The 23054-nt window shown below is 55.2% G+C and overlaps 2 protein-coding genes across 7 annotated transcripts in view; one reads left to right on the top strand and one right to left on the bottom strand.

The window, feature by feature from the left end:
• Positions 1 to 6147: 6147 nt before the first annotated feature.
• Positions 6148 to 23054, bottom strand: part of FKRP (fukutin related protein) — a 43682-nt gene continuing 26775 nt past the window's right edge. The window contains exons 1-4 of one of the 5 annotated variants that reach the window (XM_084906060.1): positions 15827 to 15871; positions 14293 to 14354; positions 13908 to 14056; positions 6148 to 8873 (exon numbers count right to left, since the gene is read on the bottom strand). In XM_084906060.1, the coding sequence (XP_084762186.1) occupies positions 7299 to 8834 (1536 nt within the window). In that variant the 5' untranslated portion in view covers positions 8835 to 8873; positions 13908 to 14056; positions 14293 to 14354; positions 15827 to 15871 and the 3' untranslated portion in view covers positions 6148 to 7298. Of the gene's footprint in view, positions 8874 to 13907; positions 14057 to 14292; positions 14356 to 15166; positions 15326 to 15826; positions 15886 to 23054 lie in introns of those variants that run through there. The other 4 variants (XM_084906056.1, XM_084906058.1, XM_084906059.1 and 1 more) reach the window with 4 other exon arrangements.
• STRN4 (striatin 4) overlaps positions 15454 to 23054 on the top strand; it is a 31204-nt gene continuing 23603 nt past the window's right edge. Inside the window, exon 1 of one of the 2 annotated variants that reach the window (XM_084905931.1) lies at positions 15454 to 15777. In XM_084905931.1, coding sequence (XP_084762057.1) covers positions 15478 to 15777 — 300 coding nt within the window. In that variant the 5' untranslated portion in view covers positions 15454 to 15477. The remainder of the gene's footprint in view (positions 15778 to 23054) is intronic. The other variant, XM_084905930.1, reaches the window with a different exon arrangement.

Genomic DNA, 23054 nt, shown 5'->3' with positions numbered 1-23054 from the left:
GTTAGCATCTTTCCTTCCCCCATTTCCTCCTGATTCTGTGCAAACTTGTAGATTACACACAAACAGGGCCAGATAATGAGTATACTAAGTGTGGAGTAGTTAAGTAATTGGTTGGCTTGTTTTTTTAATGCTTGGTGGGTTGTTACAGAAATATTTAAGAGTGTTTTAACAATATTTGGGGAAATGTGGTGGCGTGTTTGGAGGAAGCCAGGAGTGAGTGCGTTATTTTCCGCGCTCAAAATTGTTGTTTATCCTCACGTTTCCTATTTAATGTTTTTTTGGAGGATGGGTTAAGTTTACATTATGTGGGATGCCTGTTTAAAGAGGTACATACCTAAATATGCAATATATTTAATATACTATCTACATGCACAATGTATGTGTGTTCAAAGGGTATGTAATGGCCAAGTTCCAGGAAACTGCTTCAGCCACCTTTTCCTGTTCTATTTTTAAATATATATATATATATATATATATATATATATATATATATATATATATATTTTATTGATTTTTTTACAGAGAGGAAGGGAGAGAAATAGAGAATTGGAAACATCGATCAGCTGCCTCCCGCATGCCCCCCAAAGGGGATGTGCCCAAAACCAAGGTACGTGTCCTTGACCGGAATCGAACCTGGGACCTTTCAGTCCACAGGCCGACGCTCTATCCACTGAGCCAAACCGGTTTCGGCCTCTGTTCCATTTTTAAAGTGACCTGAGTACATGCCACTAGTGTGCCTAAAACGATAATCTAAGGTCATAGAGGAAGACTGAAACCATCTCAAGCCTCCTGGGTGTAGACGGGCTTAAGCGGCTCCCAGACAGGTCCCCGCTGGCTTGTGTGCTCCAGGAGGGCGGGGCCTCTGGCCTGTTCCCTGCTGTCTGCACAGGCCCTGGTGCGTAGCGGGCACTCAGTCTGTAGGATGAGGGAGCTGGGCCCCAGCTACAGAGCTGCCTGGCTACAAGAGGCTGGTTCGGATCCCTCGTCTGCCGCCCGCCAGCTGTGGGACCTCGGGCACTCAGGGCTGGGTTTTCCTCTGGTGACAGTGGCGGTTAAGCCACACCCCAAGGTGAAGGTTGCATAAGAGAAGAAAAAGCACCTTGAGGCCACCCCCTAGGCCAGACTCACCTCCCTCTCCCTGTTCCCATGGCCCGAGAGAGCCCGGCTGGTGTGCTCAGTGGTTGAGCATCGACCTATGAACCAGGAGGTCACGGTTCAGTTTCCGGTGGAGGCACACTCCCCGGGTTACAGGCTCGACTCCCAGCGTGGGGAGTACAGGAGGCAGCTGATGATGACATTTTGTTGATGTTTCTATCTCTTCCTCTCACTTCCTCCCTGAAATCAACAATAAAAAATACATTTAAAAATTATTTTAGAGAAACATCGATTTGTTGTTCTACATATTCATGCATTCATTGGTTGATTCTTTTTTTAAAAAAATATATATTTATTGATTTTGTACAGAGAGGAAGGGAGAGAGATAGAGAGTTAGAAACATCGATGAGAGTCGTCGATCAGCTGCCTCTTGCACACCCCCTACTGGGGATATGCCCGCAACCAAGGTACATGCCCTTGACCGGAATCGAACCCGGGGCCTTTCAGTCCCCAAGCCGATGCTCTATCCATTGAGCCAAACCGGTTTCGGCCATTGGTTGATTCTTGCATGTGCCCTGACCAGGGATCAGTCCCACAACCTTGGCACATGGGCACCACACTCCAACCAACGGAGCCACCTGGCCAGGGGCTGGGGCAGCCCTCTTGTCCGACCTTCGGAGGGAGGGCTCGGGCTGCCCTGGATAGAGCGTGGGCCTGGGCTCCAGACTCAGAGTGGCATTCCGGGGCTCAGGCAGCACCAGGAAACGGCCCAGCTTGTTCTGTCCTGGCCACAGATCTATGCTTCCAGGCCTGTTCGCCTCTCCCCCTCCCTCCCTCCCCCTTTTTGTGGGTCAGCCTTGTTGAGGTGTAAGTTACATACAATAAACGGCATCCATCCAAGCAGGCAGTGGGATGAGGTTTGACAGATGTACACATGGGTGAAAATCCACCACCACCAAGGTACATCACATCCCCATGTCCCCACCGCCCCGCACCTCCCGTGCCCCTTTGCAGTCTTGCCCGCCTCCGCCCTCAGGTCCGGGCAGCCACTGATCCGGGTCACCGAGGATCAGTGTTTCACAGTGCACTCCGCAGGTCGCTTTTTGTCTCTGGCTTCTTTTACTTAGCATGATGCTTTTTTTTTTTTTTTAAATTGATTTTTCACAGAGAGGGAGAGGGATAGAGAGTTAGAAACATCGACCAGCTGCCTCTTGCACACCCCCTGCTGAGGATGTGCCCACAACCAAAGTACATGCCCTTGATTGGAATCAAACCTGGGACTTTTCAATCCATAGGATGATGCTCTATCCACTGAGCCAAACCGGTTTCAGCTAGCATGATGCTTTTGAGATTTAGCTGTTTTTGAGAGGGATCAGCGGTTCATCCTTTCTTTTTTTTTTTTTTAATATACTTATTGATTTCAGAGAGGAAGGAAGAGGTAGAGAGATAGATAGAAACATCAATGGTGAGAGAGAATCACCAATCGGCTGCCTCCTGCAATACCCCCCAACGGGGATCCAGCCCGCAACCCTGGCACATGCCCTAGGCCTGAATCGAACCTGGGACCCTTCAGTCTGCAGGACGATGCTCTATCCACTGAGCCACACCAGCCAGGCCCATCCTCTTTATTTTCATTGCTGAGGAGTATGCCTGTGTCTAGATGATGTGCTGTCTGTGAATGGATGTGGGGTGGCTCCAGTTGGGGCTGTTGTGTATAAAGGTGCATTGGGTCACAGGTCTCTGCACGCCACCCACTTTTCAGAGCCCAGACTTTGCAATGCCCGGGGCAGTGCACGCAGTAGTTACAACGTAGGAAAAGCACTGTCCCCTCCAGCAGCATCTGGGACACACACCCCTTCCCTCCCCCTGTGCCAGTGGGAATCCCTGGCTGCCGGGTCAGGGGCGGTCCAGGAGGCGCCAGGGAGAGCCAGGAGGGAACCACAGGGGACGCGTGGCCGTGGCCATCTGCCAGTGGATTAATAATCCATAATGGAATGTTTTCGTGTTCAAACTGCCGGCCTGGCCACAACAGAGCATGTGCCGGCTTGGCTGTCAGCTCTGGGCAAGTCCTAATGGCTCTCCTGAAATGAAGTTCATAATAATATAACCAACCCACCTGCACACGATTTTAAAAACAATCTCACGTGGCCCGAAGTGTAAGTGAAAGGAGAAATGGGGGGAGTGGTGGGTGAAGGGGGAATGAGGGCGCATATGTAATACTTTAATCAATAAATACATTTAAAAAATAAAAATTAAAAGAGGAGAAATAAAAGGGCAGAAATGTATACTATGCATTTCTTTTTTTTAAAAAAAAAAAATATGTTTTATTGATTTTGTACAGAGAGGAAGGGAGAGAGATAGAGTTAGAAACATCGATGAGAGAGAGTCATCGATCAGCTGCCTCTTGCACACCCCCTACTGGGGATATGCCTGCAACCAAGGTACATGCCCTTGACCGGAATCGAGCCCGGGACCCTTCAGTCCCCAAGCCGACGCTCTATCCATTGAGCCAAACTGGTTTCGGCTATACTATGCATTTCCATTGGGAATGCACACCCCGGAGCCCGAGGAGGCAGCCAGATGTTTACACCTGCAGTGAAGGCAGCTCCCAACATGTGGTCTTGGTGTCTAATGTGACTTTTCTGAACCTGTTGACAATCTCTGGCCAAGTTTTGAACAAAACACGATATAAGTTTCCCTCGTTTTACATGGATCTGCACTTCCTGGAAAATTCAGGACCTGCTAACACCTTACAGAAAGCACCTTTGAGTTTGCAGGAAGAGACAGGTTCAGGGCTCAGAGAATTATTAACCAGGCTTTACGAGTAAGGCCAATATTTACTTAGTCTGCGCTAGTATGATGTGCTGGTTAAAATACTGAAATACTTCTGGCTGCTTAATGGTGTGAGAGCAATCGAGACTCAGTAAAATGCAATAATGACAAGTTGTAATAGCAGTTCATTAGTTCAAGTTCATTGTTGTGCTGGGTTTTCTACCATATAATTACTTAGTTGGCTGTATTATAAGGGCTAGAAAAGTTTTAAATGTAACTGCTGTTCTGGAACAGTAAAAACATAAAAACACTATGTTTGATACAAAGAGAAATTTTTATTTATTGAAATCTTAAGTCACCTAATGATTTGCAATTTTATGGGATGTTGCTAGAAGCATTTGATGTGATTCCCTTATCAAATCACAGCTAAGGCAAGATTATATATAGTAATGTGTGTGTGTGTTGTTTGATAAGTATACATATATTTAGCTGTGTCAATCAAGAAATCACACCAACAATTTCTAAATGAAATAAAATTAAATAAGTTAAAAATGAGTTGAGCTTCAACTTATGTTCTTTGCACATAACTTAAAGAAATATGAACCTATAGATAGATAATTTTGATGATTATTCTGAGAATTAAAAAAATAATATTTAAAAACTTGATGCATGTTTTTGCTCCCCTGACTGGGTAGCTTAGTTGGTTAGAATGTTGTTCTGATACACCAAGCTTGCGGGTTCGATCCCTGGTCAGGGCACATACAGGAATCAACCAATGAATGCACAAATAAGTGGAGCAACAAATTGATGTTTCTCTCCTCCCCCTTCACCTCTTCCTCTTTAAAAAAAAAATACATAAAAACAAAAAATTGATGCATATATTGATGTATATATTAATTTATATTACCATACTAGCTGCAAAATATTTTGAACATCACCTGCACTTCATGAATGTCCAAGGGACACTTGAGGACAGTATGTGAACTCTGGCCGGGGCAGCTTAGCTGGTTAAAATGTCGTCCCAATACACCAAGGTTTGTGGTTTGATACCCGGTCAGGGCACGTACAAGAATCAACCAGTGAGCCCTGACCGTTTTGGCTCAGTGGACAGAGCATCGGCCTGCAGACTGAAGGGTCCCAGGTTCAATTCCGGTCAAGGGCATGTGCCTTGGTTGCAGGCACATCCCCAGTGGGGGGTGGGCAGGAGGCAGCTGATCGATGTTTCTCTCTCTCATTGATGTTTCTAACTCTCTGTCCCTGTCCCTTTCTCTCTGTAAAAAAAACCCAACAAAATATATCTTTTAAAAAAATGAATCAGCCGAAGCTGGTTTGGCTCAGTGGTAGAGCATCGGTCTGCAGACTGGGGGGTCCCAGGTTCGATTCCGGTCAAGGGCATGTGCATTGGTTGGGGGCACATCCCCGGTGGGGGGTGTGCAGGAGGCAGCTGGTCGATGTTTCTCTCTCATCGACGTTTCTAGCTCTCTATCTCTCCCCCTTCCTCCTCTCTGTGAAATATCAATAAAATATATTTAAAATAAATAAATAAATAAATAAATGAATGCATAAATAAATGGAACAACAGATGGATGTTTCTTTCTCTCTCCCTTCTTCTCTCTAAAACCAATAAACACACATTTGAAGACGGTACGTGACAAAGGACATTGCTTCACGGTGTGCAGGTGCCCTGCCTGTAAGACCCTCCACCCCGGGCTGTGTCTGCCAAGGGCCAAGAGCACCGCCCAACCACACGTAACCGCCAAATCACGGCCCCGTTTCCAGAATGCTCCGTGGATGGGAACCCAGCTGTCTCTTGGTGAGCTGCTTGTATGTGGAGAGGCTAAAGACAGAGGCTGCGTTCTAAGAAGCCAGGCGTTGACATCTGAGCCTGGGGAGACTGGGTCAAATTGGCATTTGTCTCTTCTCGCTGGTGTGAAGGGCCCTAAGGGCCCCGCTCCCCTGACCTACAGGGTCAGGGGGCAGGGACTTGCCTAAGGTCACAGAGACAGCTGTTGGCCAAACCAGGATCCAAACCCAGCCCTGACCCCTGACCCTTTCACCCATCAGCTGCCTCCCTGCACCCCTGTGGGGCGAGCATCACTCCCATTCCCCAGGGGCCAAGCAGAGGCACCGAGAGGCAGAGTCTCGGAGGCCCTGGTTCCCAGCGGGAGGAAGCCGCAGCGCTGGGGTTTGAACCCAGAACTCTCCCACTTCAGAGGCTGTGGTTTCAAACGCCAGGTGCACACACTCGGAGGGTGTGCGGACCACGTGGTTGGGATGAAGGCAAGTCAACAAAACTTCTTTATTGATTTTGAAAATGAAATAATTTAAGCCTTATGACTAACATACAGGATGGTAGTAGCACCTGATATCATTGATAAATGCACATGCCGGGTCACATGCCCAAAAAGCATTTACTCTCAGATGCATGACCACAAAGGAAGGCAGCCGTCGCTGTCCCTGCTACGCGACAAGGGGGCCTCTTGGGGACCAGCAGTTGAACGGGGCACACGGGCCCCTTCCGGGTGGGCTCTAGGCGACAGCCTGGGTTCGAGGCCCCACTCTGCCACCTGCCAAGCTGTCTGGCCTTTGCCAAGTGGCTTCACCATTCTGGCCTCAGTGTCCTCGTCCGTCAGGAGAAAACCAAAGCAGCTCTCGCTTGGGAGGGCTGAGGAGAGGGAAGAATCAGTTAATCCGCGTGCAACACGGTGCAACGCCGAGAACAATGCCTGACACACAGTCAGTGCGTAGCATATGTGAGCTACGGTTACTGTTTCCCTGCCTTGCGAGCAGGCACACAGGTGCAGAAAGCTCAAATAATGAGGTAACGGTTAAGAAGGAGTGGGGCTCGGATCCAGAACCCCACCCTTAACCACAGCCAGTCGCCCCTCAGCGCTCTGAGCCTGTTTCCTCCTTCCAGATGGGGTTGAGGGCAGCATGCACCCCGCAGGGCTCTCCCGGGAGGGGAGCGAGTCGCATTCTGGAAGGAGGGGAGATGGTCATTCTATCTGGCCAGGCTCAGAAGCCCAACGGCTCAACACATGTCAAAGCTACGAACACAAAGCCCTGGGCCCGGTGATAGGACACAGGCGCCCCCTGGTGGTAGAAGCAGCCCCAGCAGCCAAGTGTCAGGGGGCTCATCATGTGCGCAGACAGCGAGCGCTCCTGGAATCCTGGAGAGAACCGAGGAGCAGAGGAACCGGGACACGGGCCCAGGGCCACTACACAGGGTTTGAATCGCCACGGTCTGGCCTCAGAACCCACACTCTTCCTCTTTCCCAAACTGTCCCAGCTCTGGGGCCCAGGGCACGGCTCTGATTGTCCTCTAGGCCTTTGCAGGGCAGTGCGGTCTCCGTGGCCCGTCCACCAAATGCCGGGAGTCATCAAAACAGAGGGCGGCTCCCCTGACCCCCCCAGGCGTGGGAGCCGGGGCCTCAGCTGCTCCCCGCCAAGCTCAGGAGTGCCGGGTTGGGGTACTCGGGGTTCTCGATGACGCCGGGGCCGAACTTGAGCTCCAGGAAGCGGCGGTAGTTGTTGGGCGCCTGCGCCACGAAGCCGGCGAAGCGCAGGGGCACGAGCGGCCGCAGGAAGTGCTCGGGGAACTCCACGTCCTGCCGGTGGTCCAGCCACGTGTCCTTGGTCATGACGCCGTCGCGCGGGTAGAAGGGCCACAGGTCCACGTGCAGGTGGTTGGTCTCGCTGTACTGCACGCGGAAGAAGTCGCCCTCCACCGCCTTCTTCCACACGAAGCCGCGCTCGTCCACCACGGAGCCCGCCTCGGCGCCCCGCAGCTGCTCGCAGTTGCCCACGTCCTCCAGGTAGATGCCCAGGTCCACGTCGTAGTCCCAGGGGATGATGTCGCCGTGGCGGGCCGCGCCCAGCAGCGAGCCGCCCTCCAGCCAGTAGCGCACGCCCGCCGCCTCCAGCACGCCCACCACGTGGCGCGCCGTCTCGCGCAGCGCGCGCAGGCAGCAGGGCGGCGTCCAGCGGCCCTCGTACAGGTAGGACGGCGTGTCGCCCGCCACCGTCCCGAAGCAGCGCGGCGTGTCCTTGCCGCAGCCGAACCACTCGAGGCGGCCCCCGGCCCCGGCCCCGCCCGCCGCCGCCTCCCAGCTCACCAGGCGGACGCCCAGCGCCCGCAGCAGCGCCGCCCGCCGCGCGCGGCCCTCGCGCTCCGCCTTCCAGCGCGCGTGCGCCGTGGCGAGCGGGGGCTGGCGCGCCGCCGGGAAGGTCACGTCCAGCAGCCGCACCGCCCAGCCGCGCAGCGCCGCCTGCAGGAAGAGGCCGGTGCCCACGGGCCGGGCCAGCGGCGCCGACAGGTTGAAGAGGTCGCGGGCCCGGAGGAGCACCACGGCGTCGCCGTCCAGGGCGTCGCAGCGCGGCGCGGAGGGGGGCGCGGGCCCGTAGCGCGCCGTCCACTCCCGCAGGCTGACGTTCAGCGCCAGGCAGCGCGCGGGGTTGGCCGAGGCCACCGGGGCGGCCACCAGGCGGGCACCCCCCGCCCGCAGCGCCTCGGCCCGCAGCGCCTCCGCCATGCGCTCCAGCCGGCCCGGGCTCTCGGCCCTCGCCCCGTCGGGCACCAGCGCCACGAATTCGGTGGCCACGTAGGTCTCCGGGCGCGAGGCGGCGGCGGGCCGGTCCAGGGCGGGCTGCAGCAGCGCCAGGCGCACGTTGGGCAGGCGGGGCAGGGCCAGCGGCGGGTAGGGCAGCGCGTCCGCGGCCACCACCACGGGCTGGGCCGGGTCCTGCTGCAGGAAGGAGTCCACCAGCTCGGGCACCGCGTGGTCGAAGGCCTCGAACTCGCGCACCAGGACGGTGACCTGGGGGCCGGCGGCGGCGGCGGCTCCGCGGCGGGGGCCCCGGGTCCGGGCGCTCCTGGGCTGTTGCTGCAGCCACGAGACGTAGAAGAGGACCAGGAGGTTGGCGGTGATGGCGGCCGCCAGGGCGGCCTGGCAGCGGGTGAGCCGCATGGGGCTGAGGTCAGGCCTTAGCGGGGCCTCGGCGACATCCTGGGGAGGCGGGAAGGAAAGGGGAGGCTGGAGCTGGCTGTCAGCAACCCCTGCAGCCCGAGCCTGGCCCTTCCTCCCAGCCTTTCTCTTATTTGGCTGCAGCTCTGACCTCGGGCCTCCGGGAAGCCCTCCCTCCCTTCAGGGCCCCGCCCCCCGCCTTCCTCTCCGCCTAACCCCCCCATTCTAAGCCATTGCCATACAGAAACCCATCCTGTCCTCCCGCTTGTGAGACCCCGGGGAGCCTGTCTTGTCGCTGCTGGGTCCCCAAGGCCACTCGGCAGAGCCAGGTACCATTAGGTACTGAGATTTTATCAAAGGAGCCACCTTCCCTTCTCTTCCCGTTCCATCCCGCCCTTCTACTCATTGCTAACTTCTCGTTCGTGTTTGGGTTCAGTTATAAACACCCCAGACCCCATCCCCAAGCCCAGCTTGTACTTTCTGCTCTACCGTCCCTTCCTCCAGGAAGCCGCCCCTGATCTCCCATCCCTTCCATACCCCACCCCTGGCTCCAGGGCGAGGCCGATGCCCTCAGCCTGGCCCTCAAGTCCCTCCCCGGCTGCCCCTTCTCACTTCCTCAAGTCCTGCCAACGGGTCATCTCCTTCCGGTTGGTCAGCCAGCTTGTTTTGGTTTTACAAGAAACGTTAGAAATGTTTCCTTAAGTCAGAATTATCCCAATTTGTAGGTTGGCCACTAGTTTGTCTTTTTTTTAAATAGAAATGAGAAGTAGGTCCCAGGTCCGATTCTGATCAAGGGCATGTACCAATAGGGGGTGTGCAGGAGGCAATTGATCGATGTTTCTCTCTCATCGATGTTTCTAACTCTCTATCGCTCTCCCTTCCTCTGTAAAAATCAATAAAATATATACATTAAAAAAAAGGTGCCGATACTGGTTTGGCTCAATGGATAGAGCGTCGGCTTGGGGACTGAAGTGTCCCAGGTTCGATTCCCGTCAAGGGCATGTACGTTGGTTGCGGGCATATCTCCAGTAGGGGGTGTGCAAGAGGCAGCTGGTCGATGACTCTCTCTCATCGATGTTTCTAACTCTCTATCTCTCTCCCTTCCTCTCTGTACAAAATCAATAAAATATATTTTTTTAAAAAAAGGTAAGTAGAATGGTGGCTGTTAGGGGCTGGCAGAAGGGGGAACTGGAGAGTTGTTTAATGGTTTAGAGTTGCAGTTTTGCAAGATAAAATACCGTGTTTCCCCGAAAATAAGACATCCTCTGAAAATAAGACCTAGCGCATGGAAAGATAAGACGTCCCATGAAAATAAGACCTAGCGCAACTTTGGGAGAAAAAAATTAATATAAGACACTGTCTTATTTTCGGGGAAACAGGGTAGTTCTGGAAATTGTTTGCCCAAAATGCGAATATACTTAATACTACTGAACTATACGCTTACAAACTGCTAAGAAGATGAGTTTTATGTGTGTTTTATCGCAATAAAAATGTTCTTGTTTTGCCTTGGCCGGTTTGGCTCAGTGGATAGAGCCTCAGCCTGCTGACTGAAGGGTCCCAGGTTCGATTCCGGCCAAGGGCATGTACCTTGGTTGCGGGCACATCGCCAGTGGGGGTGTGTAGGAGGCAGCTGATGGATGTTTCTCTCTCATCAATATTTCTAACTCTCTATCTCTCTCCCTTCCTCTCTGTAAAAAATCAATAAAATATATATATTTTAAATATGTGGGTTTTTGGTTTTTTTAATGTTTTTTTTGTTTTAAATGGAATGGGCTGCATTGAAAGAGGCTGCCAGTCTTAGGACTCCCCATTCATTGGCCACACTCCTAAGCAACCCCCAGGTGGCGCTGTCTCCCCGGCCCCAGGCTGACAGGAAGCTTTGGCTGGTCTCCAGCAGCGGAGGTGTAACTAACTGGGTTCTCAGCAGTTACTTAAAAAAAAGTCCCCGTGGATTTTTATAGCTTTCTCCTCCTCCCAGGGCGGGAGGCATCGGCAACCCAGCTGATCGGCTGATCTTCCTGGCTCCTCAACACTCTGTTCCTCCCCCATCCCCACAACCCCGCCCTCAACTGGGAGCCACCCAGATCCCCATTCAGTCTCTGGACCAAGTCCCCTCCTGGTGGCAGCCAGAGAGGGCTTCTAAAAGCACAAGTGTGCCCTCCCGCTCCCTGCTCGGAGGCTCCTCACTGCCCTAGGGAGAAAGTTTGCCTTTCTTACAACATCCCACAAGGCCTCCGGGAACCTGGCCCTGCCTCCCCCCTCCCCCCCCCAACCCCTCACACCTCACACCCTGTTCTAGCACCACCTCTGACCACGCCCTCTCAAACCCTATGCCTGAGCCACCTGGGGCTTTTCTTCAAAGAGGTCTTTTTCCTAAGCCTTTTCCTATTCTGTTCCTTCTGCCCAGGAGAGTCTCCTCTCAAACACCCCTTTCCCTGTGCCCGTTTTCTGCTGGAGAACTCCTACTCATGCCTCAGGGCACAGCGCCAATGGCCCCTCCTCCAGGAAGCCCTCCCTGAACCCCAGCCTGGCTCAGACGTCCCCTCGGAGCTCCCCCAGCCCTGCACTGCCTGTTCCGGTTCAGCACTGTCTGGGGCTGAGTCTGTGTGCCCCACTGGACCCAGGAGGACCCTGCACTGGTCCTCCCATCCCCTCCACCCCTCCCAGACCTGCTTGCCCTTTCCGGGCCCGGCTTAGATGTTCCCTAAGAATCGGAGCTGCACTGTAAGAGTGACTTCTTCAACTTTAGGATCTTGGACCTGAGGCGGATCCCTCCTTCCCTCAGCCCTTCAGCAGCGGCTTGCGGAACCCCTGCCACATGCCAGGCGCTGCTCTAGGACCGGGGACACCGCAGTGGACACGCAACACACAGACACACAACACCCGTGACCTCAGGGAACGCATGACTGTGGGCGGAAGGAGACTCTGGAACACGGAATCTTCAGAGTCTTACACATCTCAGAGCCTCAGAGCTTAGGACCACGGAAGCACAGGCAATGCTTTTGGAACCTTCTAGAGCACATGTGTCAAACACAAGGCCCGCGGGCCAAATCCAGCCCGCCAGGCCTTGCAATGTGGCCCGCACCGCGCTGTCATCACTGCACTCCGCTGCCAGTTTATGACATTGTCAGTTTATGACTGTTCAGTAAACCATTCGGCCCGCGATTTAGGCTGGATTTTAGATTTTGGCCCCTTCTCTGATTGAGTTCGACACCCCTATTCTAGAGAGAGCATCCTCACTCCACCCTGGCCCCCTACAGTCTGTTGGTTACTCGGAGGCCAGAGAGATCCTGCCAGAGCCTGAGTTAGATCCTGTCCTGCCTCTGTTCGAACCCTTTCCCGGAGCCCTAAGACAGATCACCCGTCTGCTTCCACCCGCTCCCTCAGCGCCACCAAATGCCATTCTTCACGTAAACCCGGGCGGGTCCTGCCGCAGCACCGGCTGTTCCCTCTGCCCGAGGCCTGACTCCACCCCATGGCCGGCAGGACTTTGCTCAGATGTCACCTGACCAGTGAGTTCTTCCTTTGGCTACCCTATTTAAAAATATATATATATATTTTTTTTACAGAGAGGAAGAGAGAGAGAGAAACATCGATGAGAGAGAATCATCATCGATCAGCTGCCTCTTGTACGCCCCCCCATTGGGGATGTGCCCGCAACCAAGGTCCATGCCCTTGACTGGAATCGAACCTGGGACCCTTGAGTCCGCAGGCCGACGCTCTATCCACTGAGCCAAACCGGTTAGGGCTTAATTAAAATTTAAAAAATGCATCTCCCTGTCACCCACATACTTTCTCTGCCCCATCCCTGAGTTATTTTTCTCCGTTGGTGGTTATCACATAGATGTTTACTTATCTTGTTTATGATTTTGTCTGTTTTGTTCCCTGCTGTATGCCCAGAGCACAGCTCAGTGTCTGGCACAGAGCAATATAATAATAATAAACAGGTGCAATGCTCAAGTGACTCCACCTGTTCAGATAGGGAATCCGTGGCTCAGAGGCTTAAGGATGCAGGGACCAGATCTGGTTCTCCGCCGTCCATGCTCTGGCTGCTTCCGGGCCAGGAAGTACCAGCGGAACAGAGGACAGGAACTGGGTCCTCGGAGACCAGAGGTAGGATGGCTTGATGAGGAGGTACCACCTACTGGGTGAGGGGACCAACTAGGAAGGAGAAAGAATTCCTCTGGTACCTTCGTAGGATCAAGTCTCGGCTTCTTGAACTGTGAGGGTTCAAAACCCCTTCATTGAGGCAAGGTGGATGAAATTCTGACTTTTGCAGGTCTGAATGTTCTAGAAGTTCCGGATGTGCCAGCCCTGTTCTAAATACTTCACACATATGAACTTGTTTACTCTTTAAGCTATGATCACACTTAAAGATGAAGAAACCGAGGCACAGAGAGGTGGAGTCGCTTGCTCAAGGTCACACAGCTGGAAAGTGATGGACCCTGAATTTGACCCAAGAAGCTGGCTCCAGCCCAGCCTGCATGGCTCAGTGGTTGAGCGTCGACCTATGAGCCAGGAGGTCACGGTTCAATTCCCGGTCAGGCACATGCCTGGGTTTTAGGCTCGAACCCCAGTGTGGGGCATGCAGGAGGCAGCCGATCAATGATTCTCTCTCATCATTGATGTTTCTACCTCTCTCTCCCTCTCCCTTCCTCTCTGAAATCAATAATAAAAATATGTATTTTTTGAAAAAAGAAGCTGGCTCCAGAGTTGTGCTTTGTTTTATTTTTTAAATATATTTTATTGATTTTTTATAGAGAGGGAGAGGGAGAGAGTTAGAAACACCGATGAGAGAGAAAAATTGATCAGCTGCCTCCTGCACACCCCCTACTGGGGATGTGCCCGCAACCAAGGTACATGCCTTGACCGGAATCGAACCTGGGAGCCTTGAGTCCGCCGGCGACGCTCTATCCACTGAGCCAAACTGGTTAGGGCTAGAGTTGTGCTTTAATGAAATCAATTCTGCCTTTCTTGGGCCTACCTTCCATGAGCCTCCCTGGCTCTAACCTGACCAGAGCTTTCAAATATGGCGCATTAATGAAGGCAACTCACTGCCTCAACAAAGCTACTTACTGAGCGTCCTCTGTGCCAGGCCTTGTGCTTCAGGGCCAGGGGGTGAACTGGGCAGTCACTGAGCAGGTGCTCCAGGGGTAAGGCAGGAAAACAGTATCCCAAAGGGGAGGGAAACCAGCAGGGCAGTGGCAGAGAAATACAGAGGCTTGCTATAGAAAAAGTAGCCAGGGAAGGAGAAGACAAGATGAGACTCTGTCTCTTATTCCCCACCAAACAGTGTAAGTGGAGTACTTGAGGCCTGGGCTCACCCGGTCTGTGCTCTGACCTGGCCTGAGCCTCAGTTGCTGCATCTGTGGAATGGGTATGCAATGGGTAAAGAGGATATGTGGGAACAAGGAAAGGGCCGTGTGCACATGAGTACGGGTGCTACTGAGAGACTTCTTACCTCCTACGTTGCAGGCTGGGGGAGCTTCAGGGGGGCGGTTTCAGCCTTGCTCAGCTGCGCTGCTGAGGGAAGGAGAACCAGAAAATACCAAATCAGCCAATTTTGCACAGTAGAGCACAATTTCACCTTACCTATAAAAATGGCAGTGAGGCCAGGGAATCATCTTTCTTGAAGTCCTAATAAGTTCAGACACAACCTGGAGCATCTCAGGAACGGGTGGGAAGGATGCCAGTTATCATAGCAGCCTATAACCATCCCTGTCTCAGGACTGTGTCCAGAAAGGTAGGGCTGGGAGCGACAGAAGCCGTTACTATGACACCCACTTCCCTAGACACACTCCATCCTGAGACAATCCTAAAAAAACGTCTACCTTCCCGGGTCTGGTTCCTGGGGTCCCTCGAAGGGAGGCTGCCTCTGTTACCATAGTTACCAGGGCTTAGCCTTGCCTGTGTTGCCTCCCTGGGGAGGGTCAGGCCCTGTAACCATAGCAACTACTCCTCAGCCGAGCATCTTCTCCTCTCAATAAAAAATACCTGGTTGGTGTGGTCCATGGACCTCCCACCTTGGGAAAGGAGGGGAGCTGGTTACCATGGTAATGCCAACCGGGTGGTTAGGAGGGGGTGGGGTTGGGAAAGAGGTGTTTCTCTCAGTAATTAATCAGTGTCCTTGGGGCTGAGGTCCTTTCTACCTGAGTGCTAGTTGAGGTTGCCATAGTAACCAACCAGGAGGAGGACCACCAGGGACTTAGGTTACCTTGGCAACCTCCTCCCGGTGTAGGGACAGGAGAGGTCTGGGGCCCCATAACCACAAAAGAGGAGGAGAGGAGAAGCTGTTTTGTGTGCTAGGCTGGGGAGGAGTTACCAGGGCAACCCACCTGGGCCGGCAGGATCCCTGAGGATGGGGCCCCGGCGGAACCCGCCCGGGGTGGTCGCCCTTCCTCACGGAGGAGAGTGACAGGGGGTCCGGAGAGGTGTAAGCGGGAGGAGGGGGCCCGAGGGCGGCTCCTCACCAAAGAGCCCCGCTCCCCCTCCTCGGGGCGCGCGCCCCCTGCCCGCCCACCCGAGGCGCGCGCCCGGCCGCGCCCCCGGCCCCGCCCCCCGCCCCCGTCGGGCGCGCGCGCGGGGGGTTGGCGCGGCCGCGCAGGCGCGCGAGGCACAGCGGCGCGCGGGCCGGCCCGGGGCCTCCATGATGGAGGAGCGAGCGGCCGCCGCCGTCGCCGCCGCCGCCTCCCCCTGCCGCCCGCTTGGCTCCGGCGCGGGCCCCGGCCCGACGGGCGCCGTCCCGGCCTCCGCCCCCGCTCCCGGCCCCGGCCCCGGCCCCAGCCCCGCCGCTAAGGGGGGCGGCGGCGGCGGCGGCAGCCCGGGGCCCGCCGCGGCGGGGCCGGAGCCCTTGAGCCTGCCGGGCATCCTGCACTTTATCCAGCATGAGTGGGCGCGCTTCGAGGCGGAGAAGGCCCGCTGGGAGGCCGAGCGCGCCGAGCTGCAGGTGAGCGCCCCCGGACCCCCGCCCCCCGCCCGGCCCGGCCCGGCCTCACCCGCCGCCGCCGCCGCCGCCATCTTGGAGCAATGGCCGCCGGGACGGCCGGGGGGGGGGTGGCGCGGCGGGCGGGGACCGCGACCTGCCCGCGGCGGGAGTGGGGGGCCGCCCGAGAGGGTCCCGGGGCTCCGAGGCTCCGCGGGGTGGGCGTGGGCCCCGGGGCGGGGGGCCGGCCGCGGCGGGGAAGGGGCGCCGGGACCGGACCCGCCGGAGGGGCCGCGGGCGGGAGCGGACGGCGGCGGGGCCCGGGGCCCTCCCCCGGGGCCCGGAGGGAGAACTCGGCCGCGGTGCTGGGAGGGGCTGCTGGAGGGGCTCTGTGCCCGGGTGCGAGCAGAATCTCCGGGCGCCGGGGCGGGACGGGCTGCGGGCGGGAGATGGGGCGTCGGGGGGACCGGGGGGCCCGCGGAGGGCGAGGGCGCCCGGGGCGATCGGGCCGGGATGGGGAGAGGAAGCCGCGGAGCCCGGGACGCGGGGCGTTTCGGAGTGTTCGGACGGAGGGAACGGAAAGATGGCTGTGGGAGGACTCCCGGGATCACGGGGCGGGGAGGGGGGGTCTGGAGGGGTTCCAGGATGATGGTGTGTGCCCTCCTCATTGGGGAAGAAACTTGGGGAGCCCCGGCATGTGCGGCTGTGGAGTGTAGGGAAGTTGTCCCGAAGTTGTAATGTCAATGTCTGTGTGGAAGAGCTTGAGAGCAGAAACCCCAGGCGGGGGTGTGGAGGGAGATGGGAGAACCCTGACCTGGAGTGGGGGGCAGCATGATGCCCATCGTGGAGCCCAGGGGACCTGGGAAGGGGACAGTGAGGAGGAATCCGGGGTCCCCCCCCCCCGGATGGTAAGGGAGCGTTTTGTAGAGCAGGGAGGCAGCGGGAAGAAGCATCTGAGAAGGATCCCGAGGGGAGCCGTGTTTGTGGGCGCTATGGGAAAGGACCCCGTGGTGTGTGGAGTAGCTGGCAGAGGAATGTGCCCTGAGATGGTGTTTGGAAGTCTGAGGAGCTGGGATGGATTTTGTGACTGAGAAGTGTGGGTCCACTTGCAGAGGGTCCCCAGGAGCCCGGGCATCGGGGTTGTGAGGGTCTGAAGGGGTCCAGTGATGAGTTGAGGGGAGTCTGGGGTTCCTCAGCTGAGGTGTCATATCTTCCAGCGAGCGCCCATCTTTCTCCTTCTGATGTGCCGTTTCCCATCTGTGTGAGGTGGGGACCCAAATTAATAACTGATTGGAGCCTGGCCGGTGTGGTTCAGTGGTTGATCTTCGATCTATGAACCAGAGGGGTCATGGTTTGATTCCTGGTCAGGGCACATGCTGGGGTTGCAGGCTCAGTCCCCAGTGGGGGGCGTGCAGGAGGCAGCCGATCAATGATTCTCATCATTGATGTTTCAACCTTTCTCTCCCTCTCCCTTCCTCTCTGAAACCAGTAAAAAATACTTTAAAAGAAAACTGATGCGAATTTTGTCCATAGGATGACTATGGACAGCAACCCACAGTTCTCCCTCACTAGGGATCTGAGCTGTTTGGTAGCCGAGGCTTGGGGTGGGAGAGGAATCCTTATGTAAGTGCCCCTCACTCTGTGTCCCACTCTCTTCCGCGCCCTTTCCCAGCATGCAGCTCACTAGATCATGCATACACACGTTCTGTAGGCAGAGCCAGCGTCCTTACCCTCCCTCCGCAGTAATGTAGCAGCTGCTGTTTGCTGAGCACATGTTATGCGATGTATTGAACGGTTTATATATGTATGATGTCATTTGATCCCTGCAACCTCCTGGAGGGTAAGGGACGTTATCTCCTCGCCCCCTTTTGAAATAACAAGTGGAAACGGAGACTGAGAGGGTCCGTGATTAATCTAGGATCACAGCCTGTGGGGGGCAGGGTTGGTCCGTCTGTTTTCAACCCCATGTTCCCGTCCTCTGTCCAGTACACATGGGCAAGCTCGCCGAAGCCGGTTTGGCTCAGTGGTAGAGCGTCAGTCTGCTGACTGAAAGGTCCCGGGTTCGATTCCGGTTAGGGGCATGTACATTGGTTGCGGGCACATCCCCAGTAGGGGGTGTGCAAGAGGCAGCTGATCGATGACTCTCTCTCATCGATGTTTCTAACTCTCTATCTCTCTCCCTTCCTCTCTGTACAAAATCAATAAAATATATTTAAAAAAACAAACAAACAAAAACAAATGGGCAAGCTCAGTGGCCTCCCAGGGTCATCCAGACAGACACAGCAGAGTGGGGCTTGAACCTTGGTCTCTGGGACGCCATGCCGCCGCCGCCTGCTCATCTTCGGGACCAGCGAGAGGAAAGCTGTGCTGTCCGGGTCTTGGCTCCAGCACCGCTTTGTACTTTCGTCCTGGTACATTAGTAAAATTCAGAGATCTTACGTGTGTGTGCATACTGTGTGAATGAACGGGAAAGTCCCCTTCGTCCCTCTCCCTCTCTCCTCCCCAGCTATTATTGCTATAAAAAGAACCACTTTATATGTATCATTTTGTGACTTTTTTCCCCCACACACTCATGCCTTGGTGTTCCTTTCATATCAGCACAGAGAGCTCTTTATTGGTTTTGATAACTGTGGTCCATTGGATGCTTGCACCATAGCTCATTTAGTTTAACCCTGCTGATGGACTTGTAGCTTGGTTCCGATTTTCCCCGGGAGCCGTGGCTGCGGTGGATGTGCATATGGCCCTGTATGAATGTAAGTGGAGTGGACGGGAGGAGGAACAGCAGAATAGATGTGTTTATAAAATGGTGATTGGTCCTGCCAAGTTGCCCCACGTTCCCATTCCCATCTGCAGTCTCTGTAAGTGGTAAGTGACCTGTTTTACACACCTTTGATCAGGTCACTTATCACTTTCAGAGGTGTGACTTCTCCTGTGAGATATCTCTCTCTCTCTCTCTCTCTCTCTCTCTCTCTCACACACACACACACACACACACACACACACACATATTCTATTGATTTCAGATAGGAAAGGAGAGGGGAAAGAGATAGAAACATCAATGATGAGAATCATTAATCAGCTGCCTCCTGCACGCCCCCTACTGGTGATTGAGCCCGCAACCCGGGCATGTGCCCTTGACTGGAATCGAACCTGGGACCCCTTCAGTCCCCATGCCAACATTGTATCTACTGAGCAAGACCGGCTAGGGCCTCCTGTGAGATTTTTAAGGCGGAGATGGAGTTCATTTTTTCTGGTGAACTCTGAGTACCTTTTCTCTGACAGACAGTTCAGCAGCTCTTGGCACAGGGCCTGCTGTGCAGTCAGGGCTCAGGGTGTGTGGATTGGCAGAAAAGGCAGCTGGTCATGAGGTCCCTCCAAGAGGCCCCCAAAGACTGGAGCAGGGAGGCAGTGCAGATTGGGTCTGAGAATAAGCAGGGGGGGAGTTCAAGAAGTAGGTGGTGTGGTTTCTGCCCTTCAGGGACTCACAGGCTAACGGGAGGCTAGTTTGCACAGGAGGCTACAGGGGTCTGTGGCACTTGTAAAAGGGGAGCCAAGTCCTTGCGGACAGAGGGCTCCTCATGGGGGAATCTGAGTTGGACATTCATGTAGGAGCAGCGGCAGAGAGATGTGACTGTGGCAGCAGAGGAGATGTGCATCTGACCCCTCCCCACTTCTAGCCGCACCAGGAGCTTTGAGGGACCCATGGGTACTCATCCCGGAGCTTGGGAAGGAGGAGATGTGGGGGTAGATGAGACCATCTGGGGACCTCTGCCTCGGGGCGGGGACAGAAGAGTCAGCAGAGGGATAGAGAGAGAGGCTCAGTTCCTGTGAGGACTGAGGCCATGGCTCCTTGGGAAGCCTTTTAGATGTTGCCTGGCTGAGAGAGGGAACAGCTGGAGCAGAGGCGGCCGCCATGGCTCAGAACTGTTCTGGGCTTTGTATTTCCAACAGTCTGGCCAGAGGAAGCGGCAGTGGGTGGATCTGCTGAGTAGAGAACTTCAGATTCCAGACTTACCTGGCAGCCGCCATGGCTCTCGGAGATCAGGCAGTGGTGGCTGCTGGCGTTTGCCAGCTAACGGACTGGACACCAGCACTTCCCCTCTCCGTGGGATTCCGCTGCCTCGGGATACTCAACCACATGCTTCTGGTTCTTTCTCCCTCCTTCCCCGGAAGAACTGGGAAGGGGACACAGCAGAGGGTGTCCACTTTCTTCACCCACAGACGAAAGTTACTGGGCAGTGTCAGGCTCTCCTCATTACCTGAAGTTCCCCCCTCTCCTCCCTGCCCCAGCCCCGATCTTGTCTGGCTCCTGGGACTTCTGGGGCTGCCCCCTTGTGTGACTGACTGGTCTCTCTGCCTTTAGCATCCCCCACTCCCACCCCCATCCCCTCCCCAGCCATCTGTTCTCCACATTATAGCTGGAATTACCTTTGTGACATTTTCATGTGGCCACTCTGGCCTTTTTATTTTTCTTTATGATTTCTCCTATATGCTCCTTTAAAGGAATGTTTTATTGAATTTATTGGGTAATACAATTATATAGGTTTCGGGTATACAAGTCTGTACTACATCATCCGTATATTGTGTTATGTGTTCACACTGTAAGTCAAGTCTCCTTCCCTCACCATTTGTCCTCCCTTTACTGTCTTCTGCCTCCCCTACCCTATCCCCTTTCTCTGGTGATCACCACACTGAAGTCTGTGTTTGAGTGTGTTTCTTTTCTTGGCTTAATCTCTTCACCTTTTTCCACCCAGCGCTGCAGCCCCTCTCCCCTCTGACAGCTGTCAGTCTGATCTCTATCTGGGGGTCTGTTTCTACTGTTTGTTAGATTCCACGTATAAGTGAAATCATATGGTAGCTGTCTTCTCTGACTGGCTTATTTCACCTGGCTTAATGCTCCCCAGGTCCATCCATACTGCTGCAAAAGTTACAATTTCCTTTTCCATGGCTGAGTAGCATCCCATTGTGTGAATGTGCCATAGCTTTTTTATCGGCTTATCTACTGATGGACACTTGGGCTGCTTTCAGATCTTGATAATTGTAAATAACTAGAGGCCTGATGCACGAAATGTGTGCGAGGGCCTCACCCCCCACGGCCCTGGCAGCTGCCTCAGCCCCCGCCCACTGTGGCTTTGTCTGGAATGACGTCCGGTCTAATTAGCATATCACAATTTTATTATTTTAGATGCTGCATGAACATAGGGGTGCACACACTGGCCCTTTTAGAGTTCCTGAAGTTCACCATGACCTTTAGTCTGTCCTCTGCCAGCAGCACACCCACTGCCCTGGCTACTTCTGATGAGCTCTCACTGCTGCTCAGCTCCGGGCGTGGATCAGCTGTCCGCTTCCCCGTAACGTCCTTGGGGGCCCTAGTCACAGGTGTGTCGCTGCTTTTGCCTGTCTTCTGCATTGGTCGGAGAACTCTGTGGGGACAGGAACCACCGTCTTCTCCATTATTCCTCCAGTGCTCACAGGGTCCGGGCTTGTTATAGGCAGTGGCTGGAGTTGGCTGTTGATGAATGTAGCTCTCAGCAGGTGTCCTGGTGCTGGGAAGCAGAATGCTCTCTAAGGAAGCCCAGGAGGGCAAGAAGGACAGTGAGGAAGTACCTCAGGGCTTGTGTTTAGTGATCAGCCTCTTCTTCACCTCTATCCCCTCCTCCTCCTCCTCCTTTTAAAAAAAAATATATTTTGGGAGGATCCAAGATGGCTGCTCGGGTATACACCTAGCCGCAGCAGCTCACAACAATTTCAAGGGAATACAACTAAAATGTAGAGTGGACATTGCCCAGAGCTACAGGTAGTCGACTGACTGAAAACTCTACAATAGGAAGGAGAGAGAAAACCAGAAGGAAAATCAGAGGAGCTGAAAAAAAGCCTAAGGTACGGAGACATGCTGCGCGCTCGCACGCACGCGCGCGCGCGCGGAGAGGTCGCAGCCGGAGAGGAGGAGAGGGCTGGGTGCTGCCTGGCGTTCCCTAGCAGGAAGGAAATAGAACCCCCAGCCTGGGCTGAACCCCCGAACCGGCAGCGCTGAGCCCCAAGATATGTGCCAGACCCTGGGGACCCAGGCTCCGGCAGGGGGAGACAATCCCGGGGGACGGCGAAATGCGGGGCCCCCGGAGTCGCGCGCACATGGCGCGCAGAGGACTGAATGTTGACTCTGATGCTGGATTACCCTAGCCGGAAGAAACAAAGCCTCCGGCGGCAGCTCTGAGCCTCAGTCCAGACCACCCCGAACTCCAGGTCTGGGCCAGTCCCTGGGGACCCAGGCTCGGGCAGGGGGAGACAGAGCTGTGAGGTGGAGTCCTGGGAGCCCGGCGAAAGGCCGAGCCCCCGGAGTTGCGCACACTGTGCGCAGAGGACAGTCTGTTGACTCTGATCCTGGACTCCCCTAGTGGGAGGGAGAAAGAAAGCTCCAGACTGGAGGAACGCCACGAGGAGCAGGAGCCCCTGCCGGACACCGGCCAGCCGGGCGCCAGCAAGGAGCCGGGCGACGGGGCCCCCAGTGGGGGGGGTGCCCCTGAGCCTTCGACTGCTGAGCGCTGGCAACGGAGCCAAGGACGGGGGCTGCTTCCTGGGCGGCGCCGACCCCGGCAACAGGCTGGAGCAGCGCGGGAGCCCGCGGAGAACAAAGGGGTGCCACAGGCCAACCTGCTGAGCTCCCAGGACAAGGAGGAAGAAACCAAAGAAGTTCTCAATGTGAAGAAATCAAGTGAGAGCAAATGATAGTAAAATTACTTAAGAAAGAATACAAAGAAGATCTTGAAAAATCAAAGACTAAGTCAGAACTCAACGCACCAGCCAACATTGCAACATAAATGCGTTTTGTTTTTTTTTTAAAGAAAGAAAAAAAAAAGGAGAAAAAAGGGACAGAATGTTGGAACAGCGGCGACCAGGCCTAGAGTGGCCAGGCACAAGGCAGTGGCAGCTGGGCCCGGAGCAGCAGTGGCCAGGCCCCAGAGCAGCAGCAGCCAGAACAAGAGCATCAATGGCCAGCACTGGAGCAGCCAGACCTGGGGCAGTGGCAGCCAGGCCTGAGGCAGAGGCGGCCAAGCCCAGGGTGGCCAGTCCAGGAACACCCAGACACGGAGTGGCTGGGCCCGGAGAAGCCCGGTCCAGAGCAGCCGGGTTGGGAGCAGCCAGGCCCAGAACAGCAGTAGCCAAGCACGGAGCATCCAGGCTGGGAGCGGCCAGGCTCGGAGCAGCTGGGTCGGGTGCGGCCAGGCCCGGAGCAGCGGCGGCCAGGCTGGGAGCGGCCAGGCCCGGAGCAGCTGGGTCTGGTGTGGCCAGGCCTGGAGCAG

This window comes from Pipistrellus hanaki (genome assembly GCF_964339955.1).
Source record: "Pipistrellus hanaki genome assembly, chromosome: 15".
NCBI classification, from domain to species: domain Eukaryota; kingdom Metazoa; phylum Chordata; class Mammalia; order Chiroptera; family Vespertilionidae; genus Pipistrellus; species Pipistrellus hanaki.
This window is presented reverse-complemented; position numbering and strand designations above follow the sequence as displayed.